General features: G+C 53.7%; 1 protein-coding gene across 1 annotated transcript; it reads left to right on the forward strand.

Annotated features, from left to right (window-relative positions):
* The first annotated feature begins 1,733 nt into the window (after positions 1-1,733).
* Positions 1,734-3,089, forward strand: Pou3f1 (POU class 3 homeobox 1). Its single transcript, XM_052175670.1, has one exon. The coding sequence runs from the start codon at positions 1,734-1,736 to the stop codon at positions 3,087-3,089; it is 1,356 nt and encodes a 451-aa protein (XP_052031630.1).
* The last annotated feature ends 18,048 nt before the right edge of the window (positions 3,090-21,137 follow it).

Raw genomic sequence — 21,137 nt, forward strand, 5'->3', positions numbered from 1 at the left:
GTAGCCAATAGTCAGACAACCCTGACCTCTTCCATTCTTTCCCCTGAGGGCTAGCAGGTGCCAAGCTTGGGACATCCAGGGCTCAGAGGACAGGGTAACTCTTGTCACTGTCAACTGTCTCCCAGCCACCCTTAGATCATCCACACAGCAGCTGCCTTCAGAGCCCTTGTCTTTTTTCTTCAAATACATAGGCTTCATTCTACAGTCCCGAGTGGACTCCTGTCCGGTGAGGTCCTAGCTAGGCCCCCAGTTCAGCACCCTGGAATCTTTGAATCACTTTGAAGGGTCTAGCAGTGTACGGAAGCCCAGCACTGGAATAGGCAGAAGTATAGAAGCATGCAGAATAAGGAAGCACACACCAGCTGCAACTGAGGCCCTCCTCCACTCGGGAGCCTGAGGAGAGACGCAAAACACGGACAGCGATGAACAAGTTGGGCGCAATCCACTGTCCACTTCTCCAACAAGGATACCTCAAACGCAATTCCCTATCAGACAAGCCCGAGTTGGCTCCACGGGAGACTAGACAGCTAGCAGCTGTCAGCCTGCACATTGGATTTCCGAAGTGCCCAACTGTCCTTCCCTAAGTCAGTCCACTCACCCTATCCTGCAAGTTTCCGGCTGGCATGACCCCACCGTAACCAGCGCCATCGACGGACCACCGGTTCAAGCTGGGAGGAAACAACACAAAAAGGCTACAGCAGCGCAGGACAGGGTCCACTGTCCATCCCCCACCCACTGGTGGCGCTTTCTCTGGAACCAGTCTCCACCTCGAGGTTCTCTCATTCCAGAACCCCGGAGCCCAGCTGCTTCCTGGAGCTCGCATCTCCGCGTACTGGCTCTGCGGCTCGCTGTCCTGGCTCAGCACTGCCCACGCGGTACTCACCTGGCCTCGGTGCCCAGAAAAAGGAAGGTGAGCTTGCGAGAGGCGTGAAGCCCGAGCCGAGCCGACTCTGTCCTTGCCTGCTGCACTTTCAGGACCGCAGAGGTCCAGCTAGTTGTGACACTGAGTCTAGAGGGAGAAGGAGGAAAAACCGAGACCGTGGGAGAGCGCGATGCGACCTGGCAGCCGCAGGAGGCGAGGCCACAGAGGTGAGCAGCAGCGCGGTACGGAGCCGGGAAGCCACGCCGCCTCGCTCTCGCTGCAGCCCAGACTCGCGGGATCCTGGCCCGCAGGCAGCGGCGCAGCGCAGGCGGGAGCTCGGAGCCTGAGCGCCTCCCGGAGCCCGCAATCCCCCGCCCGCCACAGTGGGATGCGGGCGGAAATTGAGCTTGTGTGGAACGTGGGGGACCGACCCGGCTCCGAGTCTCCCGCGCTGCGGTGAGAGCGGGGCCCACGCAGCCGGGACCGGAGGGGGTGCGGTCCCAGTGCCACCCCCGCGCCACTCCCCACGTGGCGGCCGCGCCCCCGGGGCGTGAATGTGTACGAGGGCGGTGTGTGTGGGGGGGTCATGAATGAAGCCCCAGCGGCCAATCAGCACTGCCGGCGCGCGGGACCCCGGGAATGAGACCCAATAGCGAGCTCTGGGTTGCAGGCCCGGGCGGCGGGCGGGCACCGGGGGCGGAGGCCGGGGCCAGGAGGCGGGAGGCGGCTCCGCGGGCAGCCAATGGGCGGCGGGAGGGGTGGGGCTCTGGAGCGCCCAGCGGGTCCCGGCTTTAAGCCGGCGGAGCGCGGCGGCGGGGCCCGCAGACGGAGCGAGGCGGCGGCGGCGGCGCGGCGCAGGGCGCGGGGCGGCATGGCCACCACCGCGCAGTATCTGCCGCGGGGCCCCGGCGGCGGAGCCGGGGGCACCGGGCCGCTCATGCATCCCGATGCCGCCGCGGCGGCGGCAGCGGCAGCGGCGGCCGAGCGGCTGCACGCGGGGGCCGCGTACCGCGAAGTGCAGAAGCTGATGCACCACGAGTGGCTGGGCGCGGGCGCGGGCCACCCCGTGGGCCTAGCGCACCCTCAATGGCTACCCACGGGAGGAGGCGGCGGCGGCGACTGGGCTGGCGGCCCGCACCTGGAACACGGCAAGGCAGGCGGTGGCGGTACCGGCCGAGCTGACGACGGCGGCGGCGGTGGCGGTTTCCATGCCCGCTTGGTGCACCAAGGGGCGGCCCACGCGGGCGCGGCATGGGCACAAGGCAGCACAGCGCACCACTTGGGCCCCGCCATGTCGCCGTCGCCCGGGGCCGGCGGGGGTCACCAGCCCCAGCCGCTCGGGCTGTACGCTCAGGCGGCCTACCCCGGTGGCGGCGGCGGCGGCCTGGCCGGGATGCTGGCGGCGGGAGGAGGCGGCGCGGGACCCGGCCTGCACCACGCGCTTCACGAGGACGGCCACGAGGCACAGCTGGAACCGTCGCCACCACCGCACCTGGGTGCACATGGACACGCACACGGACATGCACACGCGGGCGGCCTGCATGCGGCGGCCGCACACCTGCACCCGGGCGCAGGCGGTGGTGGCTCGTCGGTGGGCGAGCACTCGGACGAGGATGCACCCAGTTCCGACGACCTGGAGCAGTTCGCCAAGCAGTTCAAGCAACGACGCATCAAGCTGGGCTTCACCCAGGCCGACGTGGGACTGGCGCTGGGCACCCTCTACGGTAATGTGTTCTCGCAGACCACCATCTGCCGCTTCGAGGCCCTGCAGCTGAGCTTCAAGAACATGTGCAAGCTTAAGCCGCTGCTCAACAAGTGGCTGGAGGAGACCGACTCGTCCAGCGGCAGCCCCACCAACCTGGACAAGATCGCGGCGCAGGGCCGCAAGCGCAAGAAGCGCACGTCCATTGAGGTGGGTGTCAAAGGCGCGCTAGAGAGCCACTTTCTCAAGTGTCCCAAGCCGTCTGCGCACGAGATCACCGGCCTGGCCGACAGCCTGCAACTGGAGAAGGAGGTGGTGCGTGTCTGGTTCTGCAACCGGCGGCAGAAGGAGAAGCGCATGACCCCCGCGGCCGGCGCGGGCCACCCGCCCATGGACGACGTTTATGCGCCTGGGGAGCTGGGGCCTGGCGGGGGCAGCGCGTCGCCACCCTCTGCGCCCCCGCCGCCCCCGCCGGCCGCGCTGCACCACCATCACCACCACACACTGCCCGGCTCCGTGCAGTGACCCTGCAGACTGAGTTCCCCGCCGGCGCAGCGGTGCCTCCGGCGCGCAGTCAGCGCGCGCGCGCGGCCTGGACTCTTTTTGTTGTTTATTCGGTTGCTTTGGATTTTACAAAAAGAAAAAAGAAAAGGAAAAAAAAAAAGCCCAGAAACTTTTAAACAAAACCAAACACCCGGGACCGACCCCTCTCTCCGGCGAGCGGCGAAAGGCGGCCGAGAGGCTGTGTCGCCCGAGTCCCGGGAGAGAGCAGCGAAGATCCAGAATGCGCCAACTCACTCTGGGCGCCCTGTGCCCACTGCCTGCTCCCTATCCCCATCCCCTCGACGACCCCCGCCCCTGCCCCCGGGCTGTTCGGGGCCGGATCCCGGCAGCGGCCTCCCCACAGCGAAAGGTAACCCGGTGCGGGGTTAGGGATTCCCCGGGAGAATAGACGAAGAGAGGAGAGTCCCCAGCAGCTCGCCCGGGCGCGGACTCCCTGTAGCCTGCAGGTCACGGGTGGGGGGCTGTCACTTTATTCTTAACGCGCCTCTTCTCTCTCACCCGGACGCGCCCCACCCCCTCACCTTTTCTCCGGGCTTGGTTTTTTACGGTTTTTATTTATTCGTGGAGCTTCTCGGCTCCTGGGGTCCTTCTAACTCCGCCCGCGCCCTTAATTTAAATCGCTGTATACTGTATTTATCGGGGCCCCAGAGGGGAGGCCGCGAGAACCGCATCTGTGTATAAAAGCAGGAACTAGCCAAAGCTTTAATCTAGCCTAATTTATTTTCCCTTTTCTTCCCCTCTCCTCCTTCAAGAACGCAAAACAAAAGCAAAAACAAAAAAAAAACTAACAAAAAATTTTTGAGTGTTCATTTTCCGTTTCGTTTTACCCGAGCCTTCGGCTCGGTTCCTGGCCTAGCAAAGAGGGTCTGCGCTCCCACGCACACCCGGGTGGGAAGGGGCATCTCCACCCGCAAGACCGAGCACGCATCGCGGGCCACTGCTTCCCTGCCGGGCCCTGCCCCTCCTGGCCTTAACGAACGAAACTTAGAAAAGTTGGAAATATTTTTTAACTAGCTGTAGAAATCAACCGTTCCCCCAAGAACCTTGCGCCTGCTTCCCTTCCACTTCCCCCTGCTCTCTCTCCAGCCACCGCGGGATGCTGGGGGAACCCTGGGGAGAAATTCTCCAAATTTGGGGTGAGGTGGGAACCATGTAAATATGTGAGATATGTACACACTGGGGTGGGGGAAGAAACACTTTGTGCTTGGTTTTTATTTTTTTGGTTTTCTGGGTTGTTCTCCCTCCCCATCCTAAAGGGTTTTGTATGCCCGACTAAACCGAAAAAGATATTTTAATATGGTTTCCTAATTTCTGACCCATCGCTATTTATTTTCTGGATGTGTCTGGAGCTTCCCTCTTCCCCATGTCTTCATCTATTTGTTAAGGTTTGAGCTTAAATTTTGTTTTGTTTTGGGTTTTTTTTTTTATTAGAACAATGTTTTGGTCCACTCTCTTTGTATCTTTATTGCAAAAAATAATAATGTAGACTGGGAAGTTCCCTTTATATTTATGTTATAGTAAATATTTTATTACTCACATAAACATGTACCCCAGGGCTGTGTCCTGTTCTCTTTACTGCTAGGGCTGGGCTTGTTTTGCAGGAAGCGGTGAGATTCCCCTGCCTACTCCTCTCTCCTGGAGTTCTGGGCTCTGAAAGGAAGGGAGACACCAGCATTCTCGGTCAGTAACAGGACTGCCTGCCTGTTGCTTGGTCAGCAGTTGGGCACCTGGCCCAGGTACAACAGTCTAGCAAGAATCACATCCTGTTCCCATTGATGTCTAAGACCAGACCAGGGCCTAGGACAGTAAACCCTTGCTTGATAACATGGAACCTGGGGTCAGCCAAAGAAGCAGCTCACCTCTTCCTGGATTACCAGCCTTGTTTCCCTTGCCTGACGCCCCAACTTTGATCTCACCTTGTGTTCCATGAATGCGATCCAAGCCAGGTTTTAAAAGGTATAGGGCAACTAGAAGCCTAGTCAGGTTCTTCCTTACCCCAGCCGGCTCTCCATCCAAACAAATGGTACCCAAGCCGACCTAGAGACATTGACCCTCTGAGGTCCATTCAGTGGTCCCACAGAACTAAGTCGGCTCGGGAGGGAGTCCTGCCTTTTTGTTTTGGGCAAAGCAAACCCACCGGTCCCATACATTCTTAGAAGTGGGGCCATAGACTGCTGCCGGAAAGGCTTGGCATCTCTCCTGGGTAGATAGATACCCAAGAACAGTAGGGAGGGAGAGATGAGTTTGCTGGTGGAAGGGAAAACCAACCTTCTGAGACGGTCTCCTGTTTCTGAAGCAGCATCCCCCACAAAGTCTCCATACTGGGGACAGGTAGGTTCTCAGTTCAGCACAAAACCAAAACTAGCATCCTAATCAAAATTCACCAGCCCCCTTTAAAACAACCCTTCCCATTTCTTCCATAGCAGTTTTTTTGCCCTTCTCAGGAGAAATAACAAAGTTCTTACTCTTTGTGGAGCAAGGCTTGACCACACTGTGGTTCAGCTGGGGAGAAAGTTGTAGCCCGGGTGAAGAGGTATGTAGGGGCCTGCGGACCTGCAGAGCTGCTCAAGTCTAGGGCTTAGGAAGCCCTTGGCTCTAGCTGGTGGACTGGGTGATACCCAGAGTCAGGTATTCCAAGACCCCAAACCTGTGGTCTTTAGCTGGGCGGGCACATCAGGATAACATACGAAACTTTGACACCATCCCAAAGTCCTCCCCTTCCCCTACTTCTTCACCCCTAGATTTGTCCCTGACTTGGGGGGAGGGGAAGGTTGTCCCAATATGGAAGTAAATGAAACTTGGCTTTCAGTCCCTGCCAGCCCAGAGTCTCTGCAGGTTTTGAAACTGGAAAGGCCTTTCACAGGCCTCTTGCCTACAGTTGACACCAATTGATTGATTGATTTCCTAATTGTCTGCTTAATCTTGTACAAGAGGGTGGGCTTATTATTGGGGCAAGTCAACTCAAAAATAGCAAAACAATGCAGCCTCCCAAGAACCAGCAGCAGCTGAGGGATAGAACAAAAAGGAGGGGGAGGGAGAAGATCTTGCACTGCAAGGATTTGGCTTAATGAGATAGCAGCCTGGGATTGCTACCCTGCTCCAGACAACCTAGGAACCTAAAGTCCTAATCCTTTGACAGAATAGTTGAAGAAAGGCACATCAGTTGTGGGCTTCTGTATTTCTTGTATGTGGGTCTACCCGCCTGCACCAGAGTTCTTCAGACTTCTGTTTGTCCAGAGAAGTGCATCCTTTCATTGCAAACTTGGAGTTTCTGAGGCCGTGTCTCACCCTTTACACTCAAAAGTTATTTCCTGTAATCGCCAAGCCACAGGTCGGTTGAACTTGATTGGTCTCGTGAGGAACCTGCTGATACTTGTGTGTTCTGCTGTGTGTGTGAAAATCTGTGATTGGTCCCAGAGCCACGTGGTATGGGGGAATCCATAGTATACTGGGAATCTGATCTAGAGCATTTGCAGGAATAAGGGACTGTTAAACGCTAGAAAGAAGGAAGATAGCCGTCATCATTAAGGTAAACCCAGGAGGTCCCCTGTCTTGAGCACCAAGCACTTTGCCGTTCTCCTCATCGCCTGCCCCAGGTTACACAGGCTTCTCCAAGCCATCATCCTTTGTTCTTAGAATCCAACTCAGTGTCCACAGGTCTACCCAACTCCTAATCACAGCTTGGAGCTCCTTGGAAGTTTCTAGACAGGCTCTAGGTCTGCGGAAGAGAAAATAAACCAATGTGAGCCACCTAGGGCCAATCTTCCTTCCTGAACTTTCCACAGCAGTACTTGAGTCCCAGAAAGGTGAGTCACTTGGCAGAGCGTACTTGGGAGGGGGTCATCTAGCTCAGCTACTCCCCTAAGTTTAGCCAAGAGGATCTTGCCAGAGTTTCATGTTAGAGACACTTCAGTTCTGTCCCTGCAGTTTCTCAGGTCTCAAGGACTCCCTAGTGCTGCTCAAGACTCCATGTGGGAGGACTGCCCTCTATTGGTCCCTGAGCTGGGACATGACACCCAGTCGCCAGAATGACCTATTTGTTGCGCTTGCCTTCCTCCCAAGTCAGCTTCAAGGTGACGACTGGTAGGCTTTGCCCACTAGAGCAGAGGTGAGTTCAGGCCCCAAAGGAAGCAGTCCTGTTTCACACGCAAATATGCTAGTTTGTGACCCTTCCCTTCCCCTCTACCACCCTGCCCACCCACACAGCCATGCTCAGAAACCCACTACCACATGCTGCCTGCCTCTTTCACCTCTCCTGCTCACACACATCCCCACCAGCGTGTGCGCACACACACACATACAGAGGCTCACCTGCACCACTGTTCAGCCATCCAGACCCAGCTTTCTCATGGTTGGTCCAGATACCTGACCCACGTACTATGTACTATTTGATTAAACCCATATTACCATCCTCTGTCACATTTAGCCAGACCCTTTCAAGGTTTCTAAGCACTCACCCCACAAACCACTTTCCAAATACATCTCCCCGTCCATCATTGCCCCAGCTCCTCCCAGATCTCTCTCTGCTCCTTTCAGATAATTAAAGTTAGGCTGTGTGTTTGTATGTATGTGTGATCTTATTTTTCAAACACACACCCCCACACATACATATGCGTGTATATATACAAACACACACAGCAATTAGCTCCAGCCTCCACCATCATGCTCGAACAGTAAAACCTAGTTATGCATGGGTCCTCGTGGGCCCCTGTGATGAACCCAGATTCACCTAATCATGGGCTCCTGAGCTCTATCTCTCTCTCTCTCTCTCTCTCTCACACACACACACACACACACACACTAGCATTTCATAAAGTAATACCCACCGTATACTACAAGAATATAAGCTACCCCTGCTTCCCACCTCTCTTCAGAGAATCTTAATGGACTCTCCTCAAATGACCCAAGGACCAGGAGCACTGAGCTTACAACCCTTCCCCTGCCCACCCCATCTCCAACCACACAGCAGTGGACACAGCTTCCTGCTGAGCCTGACCAGGGTGGGTCTGGGTTTTATTAGGCTGCAGAGACAGCACGGAGGCATATGGTCTCGTACACAAGAAATAATGTTCATGTTAAATCAGACCTCATGCATAATGCATGGTGCCTGATCTCACATTATTTTGGGTGTTCGTCAAAATCAGTGTGCTTTCTTGTGAGGACTCCTGAAAAGAAGGGAAAAGAGCATTTGCTAATTGCATCCACAGCCGGGACCCAGGGATCCCAGAGAGTGCCGTGGGAGCCTCCTCTGCCCCACATCACCCACCAGTGAGTGGGTCCTGTCCCTCTCTTCCACCCTATCTTCGCACTTGGAAAGAGGGCTTGCCTCGGGTTTGTAGCAGGCATAAGGCCCCGTGTTATTTTTATTTCTTTTCTCTCGGCTCTCCGTCCCTGGAGGGTTCTGGGGAATAGCGGTGGCTCCGTTGCTCTCTCACACCCGATTCATTTGCCGTTTTATGAACTCCCGGTTGATTCATCGCCTCCCTAAGTCAATGACTCACTCCTGATGGCTTTTCAGAAATCCTTCTTGAAGGGCTCCAGATTATTCAGCTCTGAGCGAGAGCCTGAGCTGAGGTAGACCCAGACCTTGCACTGTGCAGTCCGTGCTCCCACGGCCTAGAGTCACCCTGCTTGGGTTTTGCGGAAGCTGAACTGGGGAGGAGGGGGTACTCCCCCCATGCAGAAGCTGGGAGAACCTACCCAAGCATCGGAGGGCCAGATCTAGCCTGTGGCAAAGCTCCCTTCGGCATCTGTGGATCACCTGCCTTCTGTCATCACCAACACTCCAAGAAACTTACAGTGGCTGGGGAGGCAGAGCACAGTCGTGGGACCTGAACCAGCAACTCACATTTCCAGGCCTCAGTTTCCCCAGAATGATGCCAATGATCATTCTGTACTGTAGAGTTGTTTTGAGAATTAAGTGGGATAATGCTCACAACAGTTAGCATAAATGATGAATAAATCCAAGTTGTTTTATTTGGAGGCCTGGGCTCAGAAGTTAGCGTTCAGGGAAGAACACCATAAGATAATGGCCTTTGACCAGGGACCCCGGTTTTGGTTGTTTTTTTGTTTTGTTTTGTTTGGAATTGGTTTATTTATTTATTTATTTATTTATTTATTTTGGACACAGGGTTTCTCTGTGTAGCCCTGACTGTCCTGGAACTCACTCTGTAGACCAGGCCAGCCTCGAACTCAGAAATCTGCCTGCCTCTGCCTCCCAGAGTGCTGGGATTACAAGCGTGCACCACCACTGCCCGGCAAAAAAGCAACTAGGGACCCCATTTTTATCAAAGACACTTTTATATAATATATACCCATCACTCACCTTATGCTCTGTATTGGGTAACTGCGTCACACAATATAGCCCCATTTTATAAAAGAGGAAGCAGCTGCCCAGAGAGTATTAGCTTAGTCAAGGCAGCAAGATTCCTAAGTGCCAGCAATTGAAATAGAAGCCATTTTATCCGACTCCTGAGCCCCTGTTCTTTTTATGCTAAGGCCAATGGCAAAAACAGTAGTCAATGCTGAGTGTTTGTTCAAAGCAGGGAAAGGAAAGCTCCAGAACTCGGGCGTGGAAATTGGGAATCAAGGGTGTTAGCACCAGCTCAATGGCTAAAATCTACAGCCCCTTCTCCGCTACCCAGAATCAAATAAATCCCATGAGGCTAAAGAAAGTTGAATAACTTGCCAAGTTCGTTAGGAAGTCCTCCTGATTGGCCCTCTCCAAGCCTCCATATCACTGAGCAAACATGTTGTAGCCAAAGATGGAGACCTAACATCTGCCCAGGCAATTTACCCTGGTGGTCCTACCCACTAGTCAGAGTCTTCCAGAAAGTTCCTTAAGCCCTCCATACCTGGGTTACCTCTTCTATAAGTGGGGATAACAACAGCATCGACTCCACAGAACTGCAGTGAGGACTTGATGGTTGAGAGGATGTATAGCATGAACATTTGGAGCCTGGCACGTCGTGAGTACACATTAAATGTTAGCTGTAAAAAATAATTTTATATGTACAGTGCATTATTGCTGAGCTGTTTCAGAAAAAAAAAAAAAGTCAAGTGCTTCCCCTAACACTCCTGCCTAGAAAATGATTTCATTCATAAAACCACTCTAGGATAATTAGGTCTAAAATCTCCATCCCCATTCCACAGGTGAGGACACTGAGGACCAAGGATAGTAAAGGCTTTTCTCAGAGGGACCCAGGAAATCAATGATAGGTGTAGCTTTTAAGACTATTGCCTAGTTCCATTGTGTGGCAAGCCCGATTCCCCAACCATGTCTTCTGAGGTTTTAATACTAAACCCTGTGTACCAAGGCTTTGTACTGGGCTCTGCAGAAACAGCACCCAGAGGCCTTAAGCTGGACCATGAAGAATGGATGGGGGTTTGCTCAGAAGTCCCTGGGTCCAGGCCTGCCCAGAGACAGGTCCCTCAGCCCCTGAACCCTCAGACCATATCCACTCACCCCTCCTGGATCCTGAACCTTTCCACCTTTCCCACCCAATTCAGGATGTTCCTCTAGCAGACTGCAGCACATTTTTGACCCTAGCACAAAAGATTCAGTGCAGGGTCGTGGCCTCTAAACCTGATGGGGTCACAAACTATAAGATTAAAAGTCTGACTGAAGGTCAGGTCTCCATGACTGGTTTTACTGCAACCCTAGCCAGAGGTTCACCAGAGGTTAACCAGCCTCAGAAACTTGAGGTCACCAATTGGATCGTTTGTCACCTTGGATCTCAAACTAGGAAATAACCATTTTATCCCCCGTCCGTTGTCCAGCCCTCGACTCCATTTACCAAGCCTTTGCATGTGACCGTTCATCCGGCTACCCCAAAGCTACCTACTTATTCAGCTGCCCACCTGTCATCTGCCATCCGTTCATCCAATCATCTGGCTTAATGGATGTCAGGACCAGTGGCCTCCAACCTCACATGCTTCCAGCTAGGTCTCGTTCCCTTCCTGCTCCTCAGCCATATAGGGTAGGTGTTTGAGAAAGCGGTGGAGAGGGTAACGATGAAATCCGTTGTATCTGTGAAGTTGTATGTGTCAAAGTGCTGGGACTTTCCACACTCCACTCCTTTCCCCAGGGCCCCAAAGAAGCTAGAGTCGACTCAGCCTGTGACAAAAGTCTAGATGGCCTTAGGATTCCCCTTAGCTCTCATTTCTTACCCCAGGAATGTCAAGTTCTGAGCTAAACTAAACGTTAAGGGGTTTCAAAGGTCACCGGGGAGAAGCTTAACAACATAGTCTTTCAAGGCGAGCGCTGGATTGCCTTTTTCTATCCCAGCCCTGTCAGTACCTGGATGTGTACTCAGAACAAACCCCTGCTGCATCCACCACCTCAGCTCCTACCAGTACAATATGGGGGTCCCGGCAGTTTTGAGGATGTTGCCTGCCTTCTAGCCTGGGTGGGCCTGCTTCTTTGACAATGGGGCTTCTCTGACCAGCCCACACAAGAGGAAAGATAGGAGATGACGCGGTTGGTTGGTGTTCAGGGCCCTGAGGACTCAGCTCTAGCTATTCAGCCCCCCTCCCCTGACACAAACAATCTTCAGTTACCTCCCCCTCCTGCTCCCCAGAATCTGGGCACAGCTGGAGCCTGCTGTGCCCTAGCCACCCCATGAATCACCCCTCTATGGTGCCCGGGGGAGTGGTCCAGGGAGCATCCTACGCTCCACGAGGAGTGAGGGCCAGAACTGCAGCCCTCAAGCAGGCAGTGTCCACAGAAACAATGGAGGCCTGTGGCTAACAGCCGGAATGCAGCTATTGTCCTGCCCTGGCCCCCAACCCCAAGGCCTCAGGTCCCCAGGCCAGGCAGGCTGGCGTGGATCAGTGCGTCAGACTCTTGTGTACCAGGGCTGGGCACACATGACCTGCTGCTTACCTTCTCTGGATAGGCAGGAGGGTAGGCGAATGGGCCAGACCCCACCTCCACAGCCAACCTCACAAAGGATCCCCCTGCACAGAATGAGATGGGACCCACGGGAGTAAAGGCAACCTCCAACCTACTCATCCCTAGGATACTTGAGACTAGCAGCTCTGAGACCCAAGCTATACATCACAGTGGGGAGGAGACCACATTAGAATAATGCAGGATTAGAGTGGGGTTGCTATAGCGACGTATTAGGGCAATACATCTAGGGAGCCCCAGCCCCTTGGTGATGTATGGCTCTGCTCAGCTGTGGGGAGCAGGGGGAGGGGACCTGTCCCGCCCCTCCAAGGGAGAGCAGACACCAAGCAGTCTTCATTGGAGGAGAACATCTGCGTTAGACACTAAAAATAAGCATCTGAGGACCCTGTCAAGACTGAAAAGTATACCCTGCCAACCCCCACCGTCCTGCATATTCAACTTCGTGTCAACTTCAAATCTCAGCTCTAACCTTAGCCTCAGCCTTTGCCTATGTTCCATTCCTAACTCCAGCCCCCCACCAGGCTCCAACATTTGCTTCATTGCTAAGGACTAGTCCCATCCTGGGTCCCTTCTTTGTCCCTGGGTCAAGAAAGGAACAGAGCCAGGCCGCAGTGGCCTATATCTTTAATTCTAGCCCTTGCACTTGGAGGCAGAGGCAAGCAGATCTCTGTGAGTTCAAAGCCAGCCTGGTTTACAGAACAAGTTCCAGGACAGCTAGGGTTATACAGAGAAACTGGAGAGAGAGGAAGGTTGGAGAGGAAGGGGGAAAAAAGGTTGGGAGAGAACAGAAGAGAAGGAGAGGACAAGCTCTTGGAAACCTCCCTAGGGAAGTTCAGGGCATCCATCTTAGGCATGTGACCCTCCTTGCCCAGCAGTGGCCTCTCTGTGCTGACAGCTGGCATCCCATCACATCTAGTCCAAGTCTATCTAGCTTCCCTGTGTATGACCTCAAGGCCACAGAGAGGTTGTACAGGTGGACCTGATGGAGAAAGCTGAGGAGGAGGAGGAGGAGGAGGAGGAGGAGGAGGAGGAGGAGGAGGAGCAGGAACAGGAGGAGGAGGAAGAAGAAAGGAAAAGGAGAAGGAGAAGAAGAAAAGAAGAAGAAGAACAAGAACAAGAAGAAGAACAAGAAGAAGAACAAGAAGAAGAGGCTGCCAACAAAGACAGACTCAAAACCAACCAACCAACCAACCAACCAACCAACCAACCAACAGCAAAAAGAACCCTTTCACTTTCAGATAATGCTTGTATAGGTATTTGACATATGGCAGGCTGCCTTCTAAGCTCACATTCAAATCATTTGTACTGGCTTGCCCACCTCTGAAGTCCTGAACCTCAACACCTTAGGGACATCAGGGGAACATTCTCTAGAGACAACACCCACTGCTACACTTACCTCAGAACTGTAGTGAGAGGAAGAAGAAAGCAAAACCTGTCTCAGATCCAGCCCGGCTCTCTTGACTTCTCATGTGTACTCCATGTATGTGTTGTGTATGGGCATGTGTGTTGAAGTGCATATGTGTGCAGGGTGTGTGTGTGTACATGTGTGTGTGTGTGCGCACGCCTTGCTTCCTCATTAAATACCTTTTTAGTTTATTCATTGAGTACAATAATTATACAACTCCCCCAAATTCTTCTGGGTATTTGTTGTTGTTTTTGTTTGGTGTGTTTTGAGACAGGTTCTTGCTGTGTGATCCAGACTGGCCTTAAACGGATTCTCCTGTTTCAGCCTCACAGGTACTGGGATAAAAGTGTGAGCTGCCATGCCAACTTTATCCCTTTTTATGTTTGAAATAACACTGAGGTCCTGTCTCAGCCTGGGCTCCTGGATGAAACAAAATGTGTCCACAAGACCCAGCCTCTGTCACTGTGTCTCCTGAAGAAATAAAAAATGACCCAGACCAAAGCATGAGACAGAGTAGAAGGCCCTTTGAATAGCCTAGTCCCTAGTGCTAGCCCCCGGAGAAGCCAGGTCTTCATTCCTGATTGAGAACTCCCAGAGGTGATTCTCTCTCTCTCTCTCTCTCTCTCTCTCTCTCTCTCTCTCTCTCTCCCTTCCTCTCTCTCTCCCCCCCTTCTCTCTCCCTCTCTCTCTATCATTCAGCCCACATCCACTCTCACACGTGGTGGAACAGAAGGCTGAAAGGAAGGTTGTGGGAGGGCAGAGTGTGTGCCCAGAGGGCAGCTCCTGGGGTCGGGCGGCAGGGTGCCAGGGTACTGAGTGGGCAGGAGACCTCATGGCTTCCTCTCTTCTCTAGCCAGCGACCAAAGGTCAGCTCAGGCGGCTTAGCCACGTGCAGTCCACCCACAACTCCGGTCAGGTCATGTGAGACCAGGACTGAGGCTTTGTCAACACTCCATTGTCTCCCAGAGCCCAGCCTGTGTGGTAAGGGGAAAATCCTCTCCAGCCCAGGCTAGCTGGTAAATCTCCAGCGCCTTGATAACGCCCAAAGAGATGCCTCTGCTTAGGAGGCCTTCTAGCATGATCATGATCAAGATGATGATGATGATATTGACGATGATGATGATGTCATCGTCGATGCCCAGCAGGACCCCATTCACTTCACACTATCCTCAAGAAGTGGTGAGGAGGGGCCTCCGTTGGCATTGAGAGAGGGAGCGAAGGGAAGAAGGGCCTTCTTTCCTCTGTTCTCCTAGGGGCAGATACGCCACCATGTGACCCCAGCCCCCCACTTCACCCATTCCACAGATGCTCTGGGGGCAAAGAGAAAGCAGAGAAGGCTGAAGCATGGCCCTGAAGGTCATCTTGCACGTCAGCATCGGGAGGGGCCCCGGAGCCCCTTGTGTCCTGGCTCCCAGCCTGGACCACAACACAGGCTCCATTGACTCCCGTGTACCCTCTTTCCCAAGATGCCCACAAAGTCATGGGCTCATGGTTCCTAGCCACAGGCTCCACCCAAGAAGAAGGCCAGGGTTGGCCAGAAGGACATATACTGCACCTGCACAGGTGTCTCGCAAGTCCAGGCTGAAGGTGATGGCCAACCTGTAAGCCTTGTCCTACCTAGTCTGACATGGAGTCAAATGGAGACCCAGCTAGGGCACATTCTCTGCCAATGCCATCTGCAAACCAAAGTCCTATGTATAGTTTAACGCTAGCCCCTGACTCAGCCCCTATCACTGAGATGTAAGGCAAAGTCACCCTGGTCCACTCTGTCTCTTACCAGGGGTGTCAGGTGAGGAAGAGGGTTGTGCCTGGGGGAGGGGGTCTGGAAGGAAGCTGGGACCGAGGAGCTCCAGAAAGGGGAGGGCTGGCCCTGCAGGATGACAGAGAGATGATTAAACCCACAGAGAAGATTGATAAGGGTGTTAAACAGCTGCAAGTCTGCGAGGTGGGCTGGGGACAAATCTCATCTTGCCCTGGCAGTGCTCAAAGTACTGGGGGGGCTGGGCCAGCCTGCCTGAGCTCATGACCTGTACAGAGCTACAGGAGTGCGGGGCTAGAAAGCCACTTCCTGCGTCTCCCTCCTGGCTTCTGATGAGGGCTTCTGGAGCTCACCGAGGGCCCCCTGCCCCCTTAACCCCTGGGCACTGCGTCCCTTCACCCACAGCATCCCAGCCTCAGCTCGCAGTCTGGTTATTATTAGATGCGATTTACAGCGGAAGCGCTGAGTCAGACAAAGCGAGATTCCCCTCGAGGAGGCAGTGGGAGCAGAGTCCAGGGGAGGTGGGCAGGGTCCTCAGGAGGGAGCCAGGAGCTGTTTATCCTGGCCTCCAACTTCCAGGATGAGCAGGGAGTTTATGTTGCTGTCTCTCCTACCTGCTCTAGGCCCAGGATCCTCACTTGGGACTCTTGGACATTCAGACCCCTTTTCTGACATCTCATTTCATTCACCTTTGAGCTTGTTTTGGTTGGCCTTTTACAAGTTTAAGAGGAGAACCCAGAAATCCTGAAGTCTGGAAACAAGTCTGGACCTTGTGTCCGCAGAACGGCTCTGAAGGTGGTCCCGGGCTCCCAGAGATGGAGAGCAGCAGCGGAAGGGCCCTGGCCACCCCACCCCCACTCTGCAAACAGAGACCCAAGCTCTGAGTCCCGGGCAAGCAGGGGTGTCCAAAGGTGCAACACCGCCCGCAGGAAAAGCACACATTTCTGCTTTCACCTTGTGCAGAAGAGAGTGGTAGGCAAGTCGGTCTCTGCTCCCCGGGTCTCTGACTCCCTGGCAGGGAGGAACTGGGCATTGTTGCCAAAAATAAACGTTCCTTCTCCCGCTCCCTGGCTCCCGGCTCCCGCTCATTAGGATGCGTGGCGTTTGGCTGCGGTCCCACACCTTGCAGCTCATTATAAATATGCAGTCGCTGCTGGCGCTACCCCAATCATCTCTGCAATCAGAGCTTTTAATTAGGTTAATTAAATTGTATCAAATCTCGCAGGGACGCAGTTCACTGATGCTGATGAGGCAGCCAAAACAGACCCCAGCTCCTTGGCTAATGAAGGCCGCTGCCTGCCTGAGCAGCGAGGGGGCAGGAACGCATAATAAAGGGGTGCGTCCTCTGGGAGGAGCTGCTGCCCAGGCCCATGCTCTGGGGACCTGGGAAAGGGTCTTCATCTAGCAAGCCAAGCTCCAGCTGCAGCAGTCTCCCAACCCCAGAGACTATCAGCCTCGCTGGAGAACCAACCATGGGTAGCATCAGGAACCCAGACAGGTGGGCAGTGTTTGGCCTAAGCACCTGCCACCCTAAACTACAGAGTAAACAGTGTGTCTTGAGATCCACTGGCTCTGTCTGGAAGCTCCTTACTTCTTCCACAGACTATTTTAATAAGGAAAGGGTGCGCATGCGCACACGTGCCCGTACACACGCATGGGAAGGGGGTGGAGGTGAGAGTTGACCTGTCACTGCCTCCTTGGTTGTCTTGTTAGCCTGTGAGGAGGCCAGGCTGAGGCTAGAAAGCCCATCCCACTGCTGGCCTAGTCTCCATCTGCCGTGGAGGCCATCTGCCCCCGGCAGGGGGTAGTTTATAATGCTACCAGCCTAAGACAGGAGGAGGTGGCACCCCCCTCCCCAGCCCCTATGTGCCAGATGGACCCTGTATTTTCCCACCTACCTCTCTACCTAAAGAGCCCCCTCTCAGGGAGAGACCTAAGTCCCAGTCCTACAGGATCAAATTAGCTAGGAAGAGAGCGATCCTCCCCACTCTGCTGTCTCCTCACCCTGAGCTGACTGCCCTGCACGCACGGCACCCTGCACTCTACCACGACCCGGGAACCCACAAAACCCGGAGCTGGAGGAACTTGGGAAGGTCTTCCCCTAACTTGAAGCAGAAAGGCCGGTATTGCCACCTCTGGAGGGGTTGTCCCTGCTGCCGCTCAGCCCTTTCCTCTTAACTCCTCAGTCTCTGAGCAAAAGACCAAAGATGGGGACTTTTTCAGTGCTTTCAAGGTGAAGCCGGCTGTTCAGTAGGAGTTGCTTTTTCTTTCTATTTTTCTTTCTTTCTTTCTTTCTTTCTTTCTTTCTTTCTTTCTTTCTTTCTTTCTTTCTTTCTTTCTTTCTTTCCTTTTTTGTATAGAAAGGTTGTGGGGTTTTGTTTTTTCCACTCAGTAATGTGAAAACTTGAAACTTGAAACCAACCCCCCCACACACACACACATTTGTCACCTCAGAAAGAAGCCTTTGGGGTAATGAAGAAAAAAAAAGCTGTAAATTAATCAAACTGGCTCAGGGCACGGGAGGGAAGTACCCACCTGCCTCCAGGCACCAGGGGTTCGTTAGCTCTGGTGATCTGAGCATGGCCATCAGGTGACAGACAATGAAGACCTGAGAAGGCTTCCTTCCCACCTTTCTTGAACCCCCCCCCCCAAAGCAACACCCTCCCTCCGGCCTAGATCCTCAGTTCTATTCCAGACTAGACTCTATCTGCCAGGGACAGACTGTGGGACCTCCTAGCACCAGTGTGGTTTTCCTCCCCGGGTCAGGATTTGACCATCGCCTTTTCTAGGACCATCAAGTTAGGCAGAGCAGATGGACAGGGAGATAGATGTAACTGAGACAGGACTTCCCAAAATGTCATGACAGAGGGCCTGGGAAGAGAAGACAAGGAGATTCCTTACTTGGAGTCAGAAGCAGCTGGAGCGATGTTTCCACTGGCCTGGCCTTCTAGGGGAGACATGCATCACCAGAACAGCCTCGTCTGGACTCCGGAGTCTCAGGTTTGGGCTTTGGAAGGCAAAGCTAAGGCTCGGGTCCAGGCCTGGCATATTCTAGGCCAGAGCGCTACCACGGAGTGATTCCCCCAGGCCACAGACCTAAGCACAGCCTCTTCGCCTTTCCTTGTTGCAACTGCACGGTTGCTCTGGCATCCGTTCCCTATGGACCCTGAAGCCACTGGGGACTGGGCCAGCAAGGAGGCCCCGTGACCTGGCTAGCGAGAGAGTGCACCGTCTGACCCCAGAAGGCAGCTGCAAAGTCCAAGAAACCTGCCAGCTCAGCCTCAGACAGACCACCCCCATTCCTCCGCTCATCTGCAGTTTGGGGCCAGGACTCCCACCCCAGGCTCAGCATACCCTTCCCAGTGCCCTGTGCATGAGGCTTTGGGAACTGGCAAGCCAAGATAGCTTTGGGAGGAAGAGAGCCCAGAAGCACACACCTACTTGCCTCATGATTTCAAGTCCCGGCAGGCCCTGGCCTCACCGGCCTCCGCTGGCAAGCAGAACAGTCTGCACACTGCTTTCCCTGATGAAGGACGTGCGGCTTTGATTGTTCACTGACCCACAGCCAGCAGCACAGGGAGACAGCAAGCCACAAGTCAACCCTCAGAACTTCTCAGAAGGAAATCCCCCTACCACATCCCAGTGGACAGACCTCTGGGAAACCTGAGGCTTTGGGAAAGAATGGTCCCTACAGGATCCTCATTAAAAGTGAGAAAGTCACGATACATTCAAACTAAAAGAAAAGATCTTTTTCATGGAGCGCTCCTCCGTGGCATTAAATTCAATAAACAAATCTATACTCAGCATCTCTTGGGGGCTAGGAGGTTCTGGCAGAAGCTGCTTCCGCATAGACTCCCTGATAACCCAGGCCAGCAGAGGGACAGCAGCGCCACCTGCTGGGCCTTTTCCCACCCACCAGTTCTTTTCTCATATCGAAAACTAAAACAAGGCCTTGACTAGTTTGGACCCTCAAACACCTCTATAAGCTGACTGGGCTGGCCTCAAGGACTCTCCCTTGGGCGGATCCATGGGTTACACGTGCTTCGGGTAGCTGCTGCTTTGAAGACTTAGCTTATGCCAAAACATAAACCAAACAGGAATACTGAGTCACAGAAACGGTCTCCACTTCCACAGGCTGCCCCAAACCCCGTGGCATAGCCACGTCAACAGGCCAAACCATCCTGAGCCTAAGAAGGTGGACGTAAAGAAAACTCTCCTGTTCCCAGCCAGGCTGCCAACATGCCTAAAGGCTGTGGTCTATTCTAAGAATGCATGGGCCCAGAGCCTGGGATGGGTTAACCACAAGGGACCACCAATCTCTCTCCCCTGTAATTCCAACACTTGTGAGGAGGCAGAATAATAAAAGTTTGAGAGCAGCTCTGACTAGCACGAAGGCACGTCAAAAGATAAAAGCAAGGGCCTGGGGAAGGGGCTCAACAGTTTAAGAGCCCTTGCTACTCTTGCAAGAGACTCCTTGCGCCCCAGAGACAGCCAACAATGGCTCAGCAACAAGGATGCACCTCGTCTTGTTCCTCTAGTTCTGATTACCTTCAGCCTAGAAGCTAGGGTACTTCAACAAAATGGGTTTTGTGGTCCCTTTGGACGCAGCGCAAGCCCCTTCAAGCTTCACCATTGGTGTGTATACCCAGAGGGAGGGTGCGTGCGTGGCGTGCGTGCGTGCGTGGATGTGCCCATACCTGTTTCTGAAGCCCACGTCATTGCTGCCTCATGCATCTGTGAACATGAGGGCCCATGCGGCACTGTGTGCCGTGGTGTGGGTGTATGCTCTATGAGAAGGTGGTCACCTGTACTCCCAATTCTCCCCAGCCTTCTTATCCAGGAATGGCGAAACTCAGGGCAGCAATCCCTGCTTACACCAGCACAGACCACTGCTTGGTCTGTTAACTCCTTGGCGTGTCAAATTCCTTTCAGGTACCGACTGCAAACCCTTCCCTCACCTGGCTCCAGCCAGCGTTAGCCTACATCTCTCCTGTGGAACTGAAACTTGGACTGTTGGTATTGACTGAGCTCAGCACCTCAGCACAGACTGGAGCTCGCCTTGGGAAAGCTTTGGTTCGAAAGGCAAAAGCTAGCTTCTGTTCGCCGTAACCTTATTTTCAGGACTCCCAGATCTGAACCCCACAGTATATGTTTTGAGAAAACAGTCTTCCCATCTAGGCTTTATACAGGAGACCAGTAGCCATGTCACTTACTAATACTTTAAAAAAAAAATCTGGGGGACTGGAGAGATGGCTCAGTGACTCAGCAGGCAACGGTGGCGCACGCTGTAATCCCAGCACTCTGGGAGGCAGAGGCAGGCAGATTTCTGAGTTCGAGGCCAGCCTGGTCTACAGAGTGAGTTCCAGGACAGCCAGGGCTACACAGAGAAACCCTGTCTCAAAAAACAAAAAGAACAGCAACAACAAAAAGAAGAAGAAGAGGAGGAGGAGGAGGAGGAGGAGGAGGAGGAGGAGGAGGAGGAGGAGGAGGAGAAGGAGAAGAAGAAGAAGAAGAAGAAGAAGAAGAAAGTTAAGAGCACTGACTGCTCTTCTGAAGATCCTGAGTTCAAATCCCAGCAACCACATGGTGGCTCACAACCATTCGTAATGAGATCTTCTGGGGTGTCTGAAGACAACTACAGCGTACATACATATAATAAATAAATAAATCTTAAAAAAAAATCTGGGCCTGGAGAGATGGCTCAGAGGTTAATAGCACCAGCTACTCTTCTGGAGGACCTGGATTCAAGTCCCAGAAGCCACATGGTGTTCACAGTCAGCTATAACTACACCCTCTCCTGGTCCCTGTAGACAGCAGGAATGTGTGTGGTGCAAAGGCAAAACGTGGGATATGAATAAGGCTCCCAGAATCCTGTTCTCAGCTCTCCCACATCCTCCTCAAGCATGCTCAGTCCTGTTCTGACTGGCCACGGCC

The sequence above is a fragment of the Apodemus sylvaticus genome, chromosome 3, assembly GCF_947179515.1.
Source record: "Apodemus sylvaticus chromosome 3, mApoSyl1.1, whole genome shotgun sequence".
In the NCBI taxonomy this organism is placed as follows: domain Eukaryota; kingdom Metazoa; phylum Chordata; class Mammalia; order Rodentia; family Muridae; genus Apodemus; species Apodemus sylvaticus.